Genomic DNA, 12,712 nt, shown 5'->3' on the forward strand with positions numbered 1-12,712 from the left:
TGCCTTTTATTTCTTTTTCTTGTCTGATTGCCGTAACTAGGACTTCCAATACTATGTCAAATAGAATCTATCAGCTTTTCTTTAACCTGAGAAGAGATAAAGAGAAAAATAGCCTTAAAATGGTCACTAGATTTTCCTGAGAATCCAAAAGATTTGAGGTGTGCTCAGAAATTTGGCTGATGTTTTGGAATTTCTCCAAGTTTATGCAACTAATTTATCTTTCACAGATATGCTTTCTTCTTCAACTTTTGGTTTCAGTGTTAGAGATGAAACTGGACTCTCTTCATGGCCCCAGTGGAGCAGTAAAGATTAGACTCTAAGGTGTAAAGGCTGAGACAAGGAATCTGTACCTCCGAACCCCATGACCCACAGTATCCCTGTCCCAGATTCTGGCTCCCAGGTCCATGGGGGCTTATCTCTTATCTTTCCAGAAGTCATGTCACAGTAGTAGGGTAAGGGAATACTTCTTATGGACCGTGAAGAAGAAACATCAACCTGAACATTTTCTTCCTGACATCAGAAGTTAAAAATAAGATAAAGTCATTCTAGCCCTGTCTGACTCAGCAGGACTGTGTCAAGGATTTGTTTAGAGAGAGAAAGTGATCATTCTAAAATAATCCCTTATACTTCCCATTGTTGATCTCAAGTGCTTGGCATAGGTCCAAGTTCTAGATATTTTCCTCTTCAACACCAAACTTTACTTCTAGGATGAGGGCAGGGCTTGTAAACCTTCAGAGCAGGAGAATAGCTGCTGAGTCTTTGAAGAGGTGACTCTTAACCTCCTTCTTCCCTGATCCAAGCATCCAGAATGTCTTCCTTGTACTGAATTGTTCTGGCCCAGGAGCCATTGGTATTTAGCCATGCCCAACCCCTGTGAAGCTGACATATAATAGCAGATGGAGTGATATGTATGCAGCCAGTATCTGTAGGACTTTCAAGGAAAGGATAGTCTCCCTATCTCTTATGTAGGAAGTCAGTTACCTAGCCATTTGCTTTACTATCAAATTAAAGAAATACAGGTAGCTACTGGGACCACATGGAGGGAGGCCAGAGAATGGGAATTGTGATCAATGATTACTGATGACTAAATTATCCAGAAATGACCCAAACCTCCAAAGGCTACACCAGGTAATCCTGAGGCCAAAAGGATCTTCAGAGTGTATCATGCTTAGCTCTTGCTTGCTTACTTGGCTAAAATAAAACATGACCATCTGGTTGCCTTGGAGTGATATGGTCTATAAACAATGATGAGGGGTAAAATTCTGCATCCATGTGGGATTACCTTATAGGGGAACCGAGTCTTCTTAGGGGGCTAAATGCTCATTGGCAGCTTATATAACAACTTACAAGATACAAAGAGAGGGGCTCTGAGGTCAGCCTGACTTGAGTCCAAATCCCAGTGGATTCAACTATTTGAGAGCTGTACAACCTTGGGCAAGTATCCTTTTCTGATCTTCAGCTTCTTTACCTATTAATGGGACTACTAATGCTTAACTCACAGATAGGAAAGTAAAATGAGATATAATATGTAAAAGGATATAGTTTAGTGCCAAATTAATAACTATTTCTATAAAATATACCATACTCTATTTTAAGGAAAGTGATTTTTTTTAACAGAACATCTAGAAAATAGGTCCATTTTAAGAACTCAGAAGAGTAATCAGAGGAAATATCAAGGTTATGGGAAATGTTTCCTATCTTTTATGTCCCTATAAGGTTATTATCTTCTTGAGATAGAAACTATCTGCTTTTTTCTTGGTTTCCTCCAACCTACCTCAGTGCCTAGCATGGTACTGGGAGTGTTAAAGACAGAGAACTTGTCTTATTAATTTGTGTACTCCTAGGGTCTAGTATAGTGTCTAGAACATAGTATGCTTATTACATGCATTAAATCATTTAATCCTCACAATAGTCTTCTAAAATAGTACTATTATTATCTTTGTTATCAGATGAGGAAACTGAGGCACAGAGAGATTAAGTCAATTGGCCAAAATTACAAAGGTAGTTAAGTGGTAGAGCTGGAATTTGTACCCAGGAAGTCTGGCAATAGGCTGGCAACTTGAACACCTTACACAACCACATAGGAGGTACTTATTAGATATTTGTTGAACAAACACAACTACAAGGATATGCAAATCGTAAGCCTGTAAAAGAAGGAATCCATTCTACATGCATACCTTAAACAATAGTCATGCTCCCAAAAATTGGATAAAAATCTACTCTTTTGTAAATTTCCTGTATTTTACCAGTGTGCCCAGCACATTCTAGTTTGAAAAGCCAACCCACACTGTGCATTAAGGTTCCCTGCTGCTAAAAGCAACGTGTAGTGACCCATTTTTTTATGTCAAGAACCTTTTTTGTCATGTCAATAATCACCTCCTAAACTGTCCAATTCACACAATTAGTGTTTTCACATACTGGCTTTTTCTAAAGCAGAAAGGCCTGGTAAATATCCTTTAGTAGGTTTTGTTCCAATCACCTATAACTGGCCCCTCCACCCAATCCTTCCAACCATATGGCTGGGAAGACAGTTGGTGCCCTCTTCTGGGAATTTGGGGCACTAGCATACATCAGGCCCACCAGGGGGCATTTCCAGGAAACACTCATGACAACTTCTTTCAATTCTAGTGAAGAATGGAGTTGGTTTGGGGATCTTTTTCTGAAATAAGAAATTGGACATTTTTCTGTGACTAAGAAAGCTGACCTATTCAATCAGGCAAGTCTCCTGAAGCCTTGGTGAGCAGAGAGATGGAATAAAAATTTAGCTGAACTTTAGAAGGATGCTGAGCGGATATTTCCTTCAGTCAGGAACACTTTACATATGCTATAAAATCATAGGCTATTAATGATAAAATTTAACATTCATTTAGGATTATCTATATGCTACATACTTTATTTACATGATACCATTTAAATCTCATCACAGCCCTAAAGAATAGTTTCAATTTACATCTAAGAAAGCTGCGATGCAGAAAGGTGAAGCAACAGACAAAAATGGCAGAACCAGGGATTCTAACCCCAATCATGTTCTTTCCAGTGTAATATGTTGTCTCTTTTTACTTCTTTTGCTCCTGTATCAAAATCTCACTACTACGGAAAAAACATGTTCTTGACAGATATAATCCCACTCAAATACCACAGAAACATCAAAGAAAACTATGACCAAAACTTTTATATGGATCCTTTGCTATTTGTCCTGACAATTTGCTCTTTTATTTAGTTATGTTCACTAGAAAATAGGAAGTGAAAATTGGTAACAGACAGAGGTCAAGGGCCAAAGAGAATGTCGGGAGGCAGAGAAGAGGGTAAGAGAGGACGGAGAAGTATGGACACGGAGAACAAAGAAACATCTTGGCTGCCTCTCCATAGCTCATGAGGCCAGAATTAGCACTTCAGCATGAGCCCAGCATTTTGCAGAGCACAACTTGCATCAAATGTAACAATAATTAACCTGTCTAGTACTTTCTTTGTACCAGGCACTCTTTTAAGTGATTTACATGTATTAACTCATTTAATATAAAAATCCTGTGAGATAAGTCTTTTGATTAATCCCATTTTACATATGTCTTAGAAAACTGAAGCTGAAAGAGGCCATGGTTTTCATTTTACAGATGAGGAAAGTGAGGCACAGAGAAGTTGAGTAACTTGCCCAAGGTCAAGCTAATAAGTGGTAAAGCTGGAATTTGAATGTAGGATTCTGACTCCAGACCCGTGTTCTGACTCATTATTATATATTACCCCTCCCAATATGTTGTAAGTATAAGAATTGTTTCAGGAAATCTTTACTTCAAGTATGTATGTGTGTGTGTGTGTGAGTGTCTGTGCTTGTGTTTGCATTGGGTTTAAGATATATTTATTCCTGTGAATCACAGACAAAAAATGTCTAAAAAATGTCTAAAAAAAAGTCTAAAAAATGTCTAAAAGCTACTGTTCTAGCTGAATTATACATCTGCTGAATTATACATCTTCAAACTCACTAGAGATAATGCCAGTTTGCTCTCTAAAATGATTGTACCAAGTTACCTTCCCACCAGCAGTGTAAGAGAGTTACCTGCATTCTGTATCCTCACCTGAGTTTAACAGCATCAGACTTTTAATGTTGTCAATACAATGGGTGTAGAATCGTATCTTATGTGGTTTTAAGTTGCATTTAAACTTTTTTAATGGAGATACTAGGGATCGAACCTCGGACTTTGTACATGCTAAGCATGTGCGCTTCTACTGAGCTATACCCATCAGAAAATTATTTATTTTACATCTTGTCATGTTTTCACCATTCAGAGTTTGCCTGTCGTGACTCATCTGCTTATATTCCTTGCTTGTATATCATTGTATACAATAAAAATGTACACAACACTGACAACAATAACTCTCTGTAGGAGCCAGAGGTACAAATGAAGAAACTCAGGATGGGAGAAATCTTGCTTGAGGTCACCAGTTAATAGGTTGTTGAGTTGGGACTGAGTCCAGACCTAGAGGGCCCAGGCCTTTTGTTTTGCAATACATGCTGGGGACCAAGTCCATGTTAGAAAAAACAGAGGGAGGGAACAAATAATTTTGAGCATGTAACCATATATCATGTGTCTAATTAGGTTTTGTGGAATTAACATAGGTTATTTCCTTGAATCCTCACAACAAGCTGTGAGAAAAAACATCTTTTCTCCATTTTACAGGTGAGGAGACTAACGCTCAGGGAAACAAAGAGATTTACCTTGAGAGGTTAAATGACTGCTAATAAGAGACAGAATCACAATTCAAACACAGGTCCTGTCTGTTTACAAGGTCCACACCTGTTCCACAGGAGACACATCTTGAGCTCCTGTCCCACCTTCTCATTAGAGCCTCATCCAGCAAACTGCTTCTACTTGGACAGAGCCAGGACTACACTTACCATTTTTCTATGGAATCCTGGTCTTGGGTAGCATTAACTGGCTCAGCCCTGATGCCTTCCATTAACCATCCAAGCTAGGTGAGCTCCCAGCCAACTTCCACAGATTCATCTTCTACTGCCCCAGGCTTCTTTGATGAAGTGCACTCAGGATCGCAACCCCTTCCATGGGAAAAACCAGAAAGTTCTAAGTCAGGATTCTCAAACTTGGCTGCACATTAAAGTCACCTGCAGAACTTAAAAAAATTCTGATGCCTTGGTAACACCCCAGACCCACTACATCAGAATCTCTGGTAATGGTACCCAGGCATCCACAATAGTTACAGCTTCCCAGGTGATTCCAATGCAGAGTCAAGATTGAGAACCACTGTTAAGGCACCTTCTTCAAACTCCAGCAACCACATCCACACAGTGGTTTCCACATTTTAGTGTTTATAGGAACTTCTTGGTGTATTTGTTAAGATTCAGACTTCTGGAGCCCTATCCCAGGGAGTCCATGTTTTGGTCTCGACCTGGAAGCCTGAATTCTTAACAATTACCTCCAATAGTTTCACTGCAAGTCCTTAGCAGAGCACATTTTGGGGAATGTTGTATTAGGAAAAGTAGCATGGAAATGGGATGCGAGCAGGAGGCCTCTGGCCCTTTAAGGACTGATTAAGAGACTACCTTTAAAGCTGTGGAGCAGAGCAGGCTAGGGCTGCTTCTTTTCATCCTAGTGGATAAGGTAAGGGAGCAGGTCCTGCGATAGACCTCTCCTTTTAAGCTACCTCAGCCTCCAAATAAGTATGATTTTGTTCCCAGTCCTGGAGAGCAGGAGGGGAAAGCTGCCTTGTCTCACCTGCTGTTTCTGCTTCTTTTGATGCAAAGAGGAGACCCCATTTTGGTCCAGGAGATCCTCCCAGAGCAAGCAACATAGGACCTGCCTGCCTGCCTTTCATTTTTTCTTGCCCTATCTTTTGTGATAGTGGAGCCTGGATGCTGTTACCTTTGTGAAAGGAAAGAGTCAAAGTGGCATCCTTGGGGCTTGTGCCGGGACGTGTGGTTGAACACCAAGCCTTTCAAGATGGTCCTTTTCAGCATCCTTAGAATCCTTCTTCTTTGGGGACTGGTGCTTTTTATGGAACACATGGTCCAAATGACACAGGTAGGGCAGCCCTCTGTTGCCCTACTGCCTGAGGCCACTACTTTGCCCCTGATTCGGGAGCTGCTGGAAGAAGTCCCTGGCAAGCAGCAGAGGAAGCCACCGGTCCTAGGGCATCCCTTGCGGTATATGCTGGAGTTGTACCAGCGTTCAGCTGATATGCATGGGCATCCTAGGGAGAACCGCACCATCGGGGCCACCATGGTGAGGCTGGTGAAGCCATTGGCAAATGTAGCAAGGCATCTCAGAGGTGAGTTATCAGACCACACTGTCCTGGAAGGGAGAAAAATGGGGAAGAAGAGTGTAGAGAAAAGGGGATTTGTGAATTTATTGTAGGGCTTCATTGCCTGGCGGGCAAGTGGTTTTCTCAGGCTTGGTTTTCAAAGGATGGTAAACTTGGGAGAAGCTGCTCCAAGCCTGTTTCCCTTTAGGCCCCAATTTAAGAACAGATTGCCTTGGGGCCGACCTGAGGAATCTCTCCCAGGCCCCAGGGCAACTGATTGACACATCAGCTCCTATCTTTCAAAGAGAGTCTTACTGTTTGTTATATCGTGGAAAAGTATAATCAAGAAATCTCCATGTATGTTCCTGTGGAGGGCTGTTTGTGTTGTTTTATTCTTAGAAGTCAAAGAGTACAGGATGCTGAGTTTAGGAAATTTACAAGGTGTCAGAGAGGACAGAAACAGGCAAACATCTGAGTCTGTATACCAGGCTCCGTGAGCATCTGCTATTGTATTTAATCCTTACTGACAGCTACTCTCACTAGCTGTCATGGAGCACTTAGCCTAATTTTTTAAGGTAAGAAAAGCCCAGAGAGGTTAAATAACCTGCAGAAGTCACAAGGAATGTGGGTGGCAGAGATAGGATTTGAGCTCAAGTCTGTCTGACTCTGAAGTCTGTCCATAACTACTTAGGTGTTTCAATGCACTACCCCAATATCCTTGTATACTAAGCAGTTTTTTTTTTTAATGGAGACCATGTTGCTCCTTTGGGGTTTTGGTACCAAAAAATATATATTTGGAAATTTTTTTTTGTTTTCATCATGGTGGCTTCTACTTCAAACATCTGTATTAGATGCTGTTCTAGGGCAGCCATGGGCTCCTGAAATGTAGGGCTCTCTAAGGAACGCAGTCATCAACTTCAAGGAAATCTTAGGAACCTGGTGAGGTCAATCTTAAGCCTTTGCTAGTCGCAGAGATGAAACTCTTTTATCCTCTCTTCTCCAGGTAAAACCACCACCATTCTCCTAGCTAACTTTTAGTGAGAGCTTACCACGTGTCAGGCATTGAGCAAAATACTTTACAAACATTGTCTTCCTTAATCATCCCCGCTAACCTAAGAGGTCGGTGCTATGAACCCATTTTATAGGTGGAGAACCCAAGGCTCGATGTAACATAGTAATTGATAGAGGTGGGCTTCTAACCCAGGCTTTCAGGCTCCAGAGCCTGTGCTTTTAATTACCCTGCTGTGCTGACGGCTTAACTGATTTTAACTGATTACCAAGCATGGTGTTTGGGTTGGGTATAAAGAGGCCAATAACTGCTTCCCTGACCTACTCTAATAGAACAGATAGATAAATAATCACATAATGGTGTTACAGCACGGCAAATGCTTTGAAAAGGATAAGTAGTAGGGCTCCCAGGACTCCAAAGAAGAAATGGGTTGCTGCTTACAGCACGTAGTGGGAAACAGTGAGACAGCTGGAAGGCCTCATGGAGGAGGTGGCATTTAAGCTGGACTTTGTGGAAGGAGTAACGAGACTATGCACACAGGGAAGGGCAATGCACTCTGATTAAGGAAAAGAAAATAACTTGGCGTGGGTGGAGATTCCCTCAACACATAATTGATTTGGCAACAGCTAAGTGCTAGGCATCGTTCTAGATGCCAGCTTAGGGGATGGGATCAAGATTGGCATGGCTCTCATGGGTGAGACAGGGAAGTAAACCCAGATGGTTGTAAATTGTGGCAAGTGCTATCAAAGAATAGAATAGGTGGTTCTGATATCAAGAAAAACTTCCCTTTGCAAGAGATCATCAGGGAAGGCATCTCTGAAGAGTCAACATTTGCACGGAGGTCTGTAAGATAAGCTAGCCATGAGAGCAGTTAGAGAGCAGTCTGATTTAGGCACATGCAACATGGGCGGTAGCCTAATGGGTGGAAACAAGCTTGTCTGACTTGAACAGAAGGAAGGTCAGGATGGGCTGAATTTAGTGAGATTGTGGGGAACAGCAGGATATGAGGCTGATGAGAGGCAGGGACCTGGAGGCCATTACAGGCGATTTGAATTTCACTCCTAAGTGCAGCAGAAAGCTGCACAAATCAATTTTGTACTGATGATAATGAGGCTAGAAAGGAGGATGCCTAAAATTAGGCCAGTATCCTGGTCTGACTGTGAGACATACTGGCACCTAGGGACTCTGGAAAGGATCCAGAAATGAATGACAAGAGAGCAGGGCCTGAACTTTTCCATCAGGAGATGAACCAGCTGAATCGAACTTGCCTGGAGAGATATTCCAGGTTCAATCACACAGGATGTGTGAGTCAGCCATTTCCCTGAAAGGTTCTGAGCAGACCCTTCCTGGCTCTGATCCTTAGCAACCCCACCCTGCTGCAGGAAATATGTGATGTCAGGGTCTGAAAGGAAAGGGCAGTTCCTCACCAGACAGCCTGCTAGAGGATTCCTTTTCAGGCTGGGTGGGGCAGATATATGGGTGGGCCTCTAGGAAAGATTACTGGAGGATGGGAGGGTGGAGTGAGTTGAGAAAGCAAATACAAGCCCGGCTTGGGCCATGTGGGAATGATGTCCAAATGCCCCAAACCTGAGGGCATATTAAGCATGAGTTTGGAAACTGAACTTTAAAAAAAAAAACCCGATATGATTTCACTCCTGTGGAATCTATAAAACAAAACAAAACAAATGAACAAACAAACAAACAAAAAACAAGCTAAATTACAGAGATCATGTTAGTGGTTACCAGCAGGGAAGGTGATTGGGAGGAGGTGGGATAAATAGGTGAAGGGAATCAATTGTGTGGTGAGAGATGATGGTAAAACCAGGCTTGTGGTGGTGATCACTCTGTAGTGTACAGAGATGTTGAATTATGATGCTATATACCTGGAACTTAGATACATTAAAAAAATACCTTGATGCGTCAAGACATTCAAGAGATTGTATGTTGAACACCCCCAGACTCCTGAAGTATCCCAGGCTCATGGATTCAGTGGCAAAGGAAGGTTAGCTGAATAATCATGTAAACTGACATGGACATGTTAAGTCATATTTGAAGATGACAGAAGGCTTTTTCCTGCTATGCTTGGTTTTGGTAATGGTTGCTCTTGACCTTTGCCAGGAGAGGGCGCAGAAGGTCAAGGGACTGGAGGCCCCTCTTTCCAACCTTTTGGCCACTGGGTGTCAGCATCACAGTTGAGATGAAAACTCATCACTCAGAGGCATGCAGCTTCTAGTAGAATTCTTAGCAAAATATTTATATGCCCAGGACCTTGTTGAGAATGGTATTTAGGGGAATGGTGGTACCATGAATGGGGTAAATGAAGAATCATTTCCAGGAAGGAACGGAAAAAGGAGAGACTGAGGGTTAAGGGGGAAACGGCCTCAGAAGGGAATCGCTGCTCAAGAAGAAATTCTGATAGAAGGCAGAAATGGCAAAATACCTGCCCTCACTAGAGGTGGATAGACAAAATTATTTGGTGGCATCTCAACCCCGGATTTGAAGTGATGGCAGGTTGTATCCCCCAATGTTGGACTGTCACCCTAAAGTTGCTTCTGTATAGTGATATAGCAGGAGGATTTGTTGTTAATTCATGTCTGTCTCATTGATTCTCCTAATTGGTCACATTTAACTGTCAACTAATGATACATACAACATATACACGTATTAATTCTGTATTTGAGGTGTATTTCTCAGTCTAGTGCTGTGAGTGGCCTAAAAATGAGACAGCATTTCTCTTAAGGGAAAGAAGATGGGCTAGAATCTTGATTCTAACACACCCTGGCTGTGTCTCCTCTGGTATAGCTTCTCTGAGTTTCAATTTCCTTGTCTGCAAAATGGGGATAATAACTACCTTGTAAGGCTATTGTGGATTAAAGAGTAAATGCATGTGAAGCATGTAATACATCAGTAATTGATCAATAGACGATGGCTCTTATGATCTTGAATGAATTTTAGGGCTGCTTATAGCTGTCAGTTTGTACTGAGCGGTTTGCAAGGGAGACTCTGGCTTGGAGGTAAGAAGCTAATGCTCTGCTCTTGTTCCCTCTTATGCAGGCCCCTGGCACATACAGACCCTGGACTTTCCTCTGAGACTGAACCGAGTAGCACACAAACTAGTAAGGGCCACTGTGGTTTACCGTCATCAATTTCACCTAGCTCACTTCCACCTCTCCTGCCACGTGGAGCCCTGGGTCCAGAAAAGCCCAACCCATCACTTTCCTCCTTCAGGAAGAGTCTCCTCAAGGCCTTCCCTGTTGCCCAAAGCTTGGACAGAGATGGATATCACGCCACATGTTGGGCAAAAGCTCTGGAACAATCAGGGGCGCAGGGTCCTACGACTCCGCTTCGTGTGTCAGCAGCCTAAAGGGAGTGAAGTTTCTGAGTTCCAGTGGCAGGGCACTTCATTGTTGGACACTGCCTTCTTATTACTCTATTTCAATGACACTCAAAGTGTTCAGATGGCCAGGCTTCTCCCCCGAGGCCTGGAAGAGTTTCCAGAGAGAAATTCTTCTCTTCTTTTGCGGAGGGCCCGGCAAGCAGGCAGCACGTCATCTCAGGTTCCTGGCCCCTCCAGGGAGCATGACGGGCCTGAAAGTAACCAGTGCTCCCTTCACCCTTTCCAAGTCAGCTTCCGCCAGCTGGGCTGGGATCACTGGATCATTGCACCCCATTTCTATACCCCAAACTACTGTAAGGGAGTCTGCCCTCGGGTACTACACTACGGTCTCAATTCTCCCAATCACGCCATCATCCAGAACCTTGTCAATGAACTGGTGGACCCCAGTGTCCCTCGGCCCTCCTGTGTCCCTTATAAGTATGTTCCCATTAGTGTCCTTCTGATTGAGGCGAATGGGAGTATCTTGTACAAGGAGTATGAGGATATGATTGCCCAGTCCTGCACATGCAGGTGAGAGCAAAGATGCAGCTAGCTCAGGTGTCCCTGAGAAATTGGAGAAGGGTTTAAAATAAATATTACTGTTAAAGCTGCAAGTGATCCCCTACCCAGTCTCTGGGTTCTATTCTTTGCCTTCAGTGTTAAGGCTCTTTCCCCATTTATGAGCTCCTCACTTGATAAAAACACTTCTGACACCAAACAGCAGTATATTTGGACCAATAGTCAGAGCCCTTAATGCTCCTTTGGAGATGCCCTCTCTATTTTCTTGTCTTTTTTAAATTGTGACTTGTCAAAAGTCACCAGTCCCTGATGGTAGAACTCTAGAAATTGTACCATCACGGTGGAATTGTCCTGAAGTCCATCTTCAGAGGATCTAGAAGACTTGGGGTGACGAAAGCAACTTGAGATTTTATACTCCTCTTCCTTGCCTCCTAAATCCTGGAAACTGGTACCTGATTGGAAAGACTGTCTGCTCCTGTGTTTTGGATTTCCCTCTACATCTAAAACTCCTTTTTCTCAGATGGATTAGAAGATTTTGGACAATAATCTCCATTAAAAAATCTTTGGAGTGGAACAGAAGGAAGGGAATCATTTTCTAAGCTATCAGGGCTTTTCCACTCGGGCTCTGAACCTGGGGAAGATACCTGGGATTCCTTTATACTCTAGGGTGAGGAGATCAGCCTTTAATAAGGCCAGTAGGGAAATGAGTATGGAGCTGTCTGAGATGACAATCACTTCCAAACCACCTGTATCTAGAGGAAAGAGGTAAAGAGCTGTCACTGATGATTAGAACTATGTATAGGGGGAGTCATTTTAAACTTTCTGTGGAACAACAGATTTCCCGGGGTATTTTCTTATTTTAGGTAACCCTTAAAAACCCCTGTTATCCCACAAAGAAAGCTCCCTGGTGGCTTGGAGGTTGGGAGTAGAGAGGGTAGGAAGGCTGCAATTAGGAAGTTTAAAGGACTCTGGGGGAAGGATGAAATGTTCTGAGGTTTGGAGCCAACTTCATTCTGGGCTGGCCCATGTTTGTGTGTTCAGTTTGGCTCTGGGCATGGGTCACTTGGGAAGATGGGCTTGCTGTGTTGAGAGGCATTGAAGTTCTACCTTGTATGAAACAATGCTTGCAGTGTGACTTTTTTCTATACCTATGCTGTATTGAAGTGATGGGGACTGGGTTGTGTTGCAAATAAATCATTTTTTTGTTGTTAAAGACAATCTTGAATGTTTGGGGGATTGGGAGAGAGGGGGTGGGGTGGAAAAATTTAGTTCCTTTGTTCCCTTTAGCTGTGGCCAGGAAGTCAACTTGAATCCCCCAGGGTGGGGTTAGAGGCTCCTATGAAGTTCAGTTGCTCTCCTAAGGCAGCACAGCAAGCAATCAGCCCTCGACAAGGGGCCCCTTTGAAGAAGCCCAGGAAGGCATTTCCCCTGCCCAACTGCTCCTTGACTAGTCTTATGGTCATTCTCAGTGAAAGGGGACTGATTTAAGGTGACTGACTTTATTTGCCAAATGTAAATCCCTATCTCTTGCTTACCTGTCCACTGGAGATTAACTC

General features: G+C 42.9%; 1 protein-coding gene across 1 annotated transcript; it reads left to right on the forward strand.

Moving 5' to 3' along the window:
* Window positions 1–5,877: 5,877 nt before the first annotated feature.
* On the forward strand, window positions 5,878–11,355 carry BMP15 (bone morphogenetic protein 15). Its single transcript, XM_006193047.2, has 2 exons — window positions 5,878–6,279; window positions 10,316–11,355. The coding sequence occupies exons 1-2, from the start codon at window positions 5,952–5,954 to the stop codon at window positions 11,170–11,172; spliced, it is 1,185 nt and encodes a 394-aa protein (XP_006193109.2). The 5' UTR covers window positions 5,878–5,951; the 3' UTR covers window positions 11,173–11,355.
* Window positions 11,356–12,712: the final 1,357 nt, after the last annotated feature.

This window comes from Camelus ferus, chromosome X (assembly GCF_009834535.1).
Source record: "Camelus ferus isolate YT-003-E chromosome X, BCGSAC_Cfer_1.0, whole genome shotgun sequence".
Lineage (NCBI taxonomy): Eukaryota > Metazoa > Chordata > Mammalia > Artiodactyla > Camelidae > Camelus > Camelus ferus.

Coding starts and splice junctions, on each gene's coding strand:
- BMP15 (XM_006193047.2), top strand. CDS start 5,952: ATGGTCCTTTTCAGCATCCTTAGAATCCTTCTTCTTTGGGGACTGGTG. Junction 6,280..10,315: donor TGTAGCAAGGCATCTCAGAG/GTGAGTTATCAG, acceptor CCTCTTATGCAG/GCCCCTGGCACATACAGACC.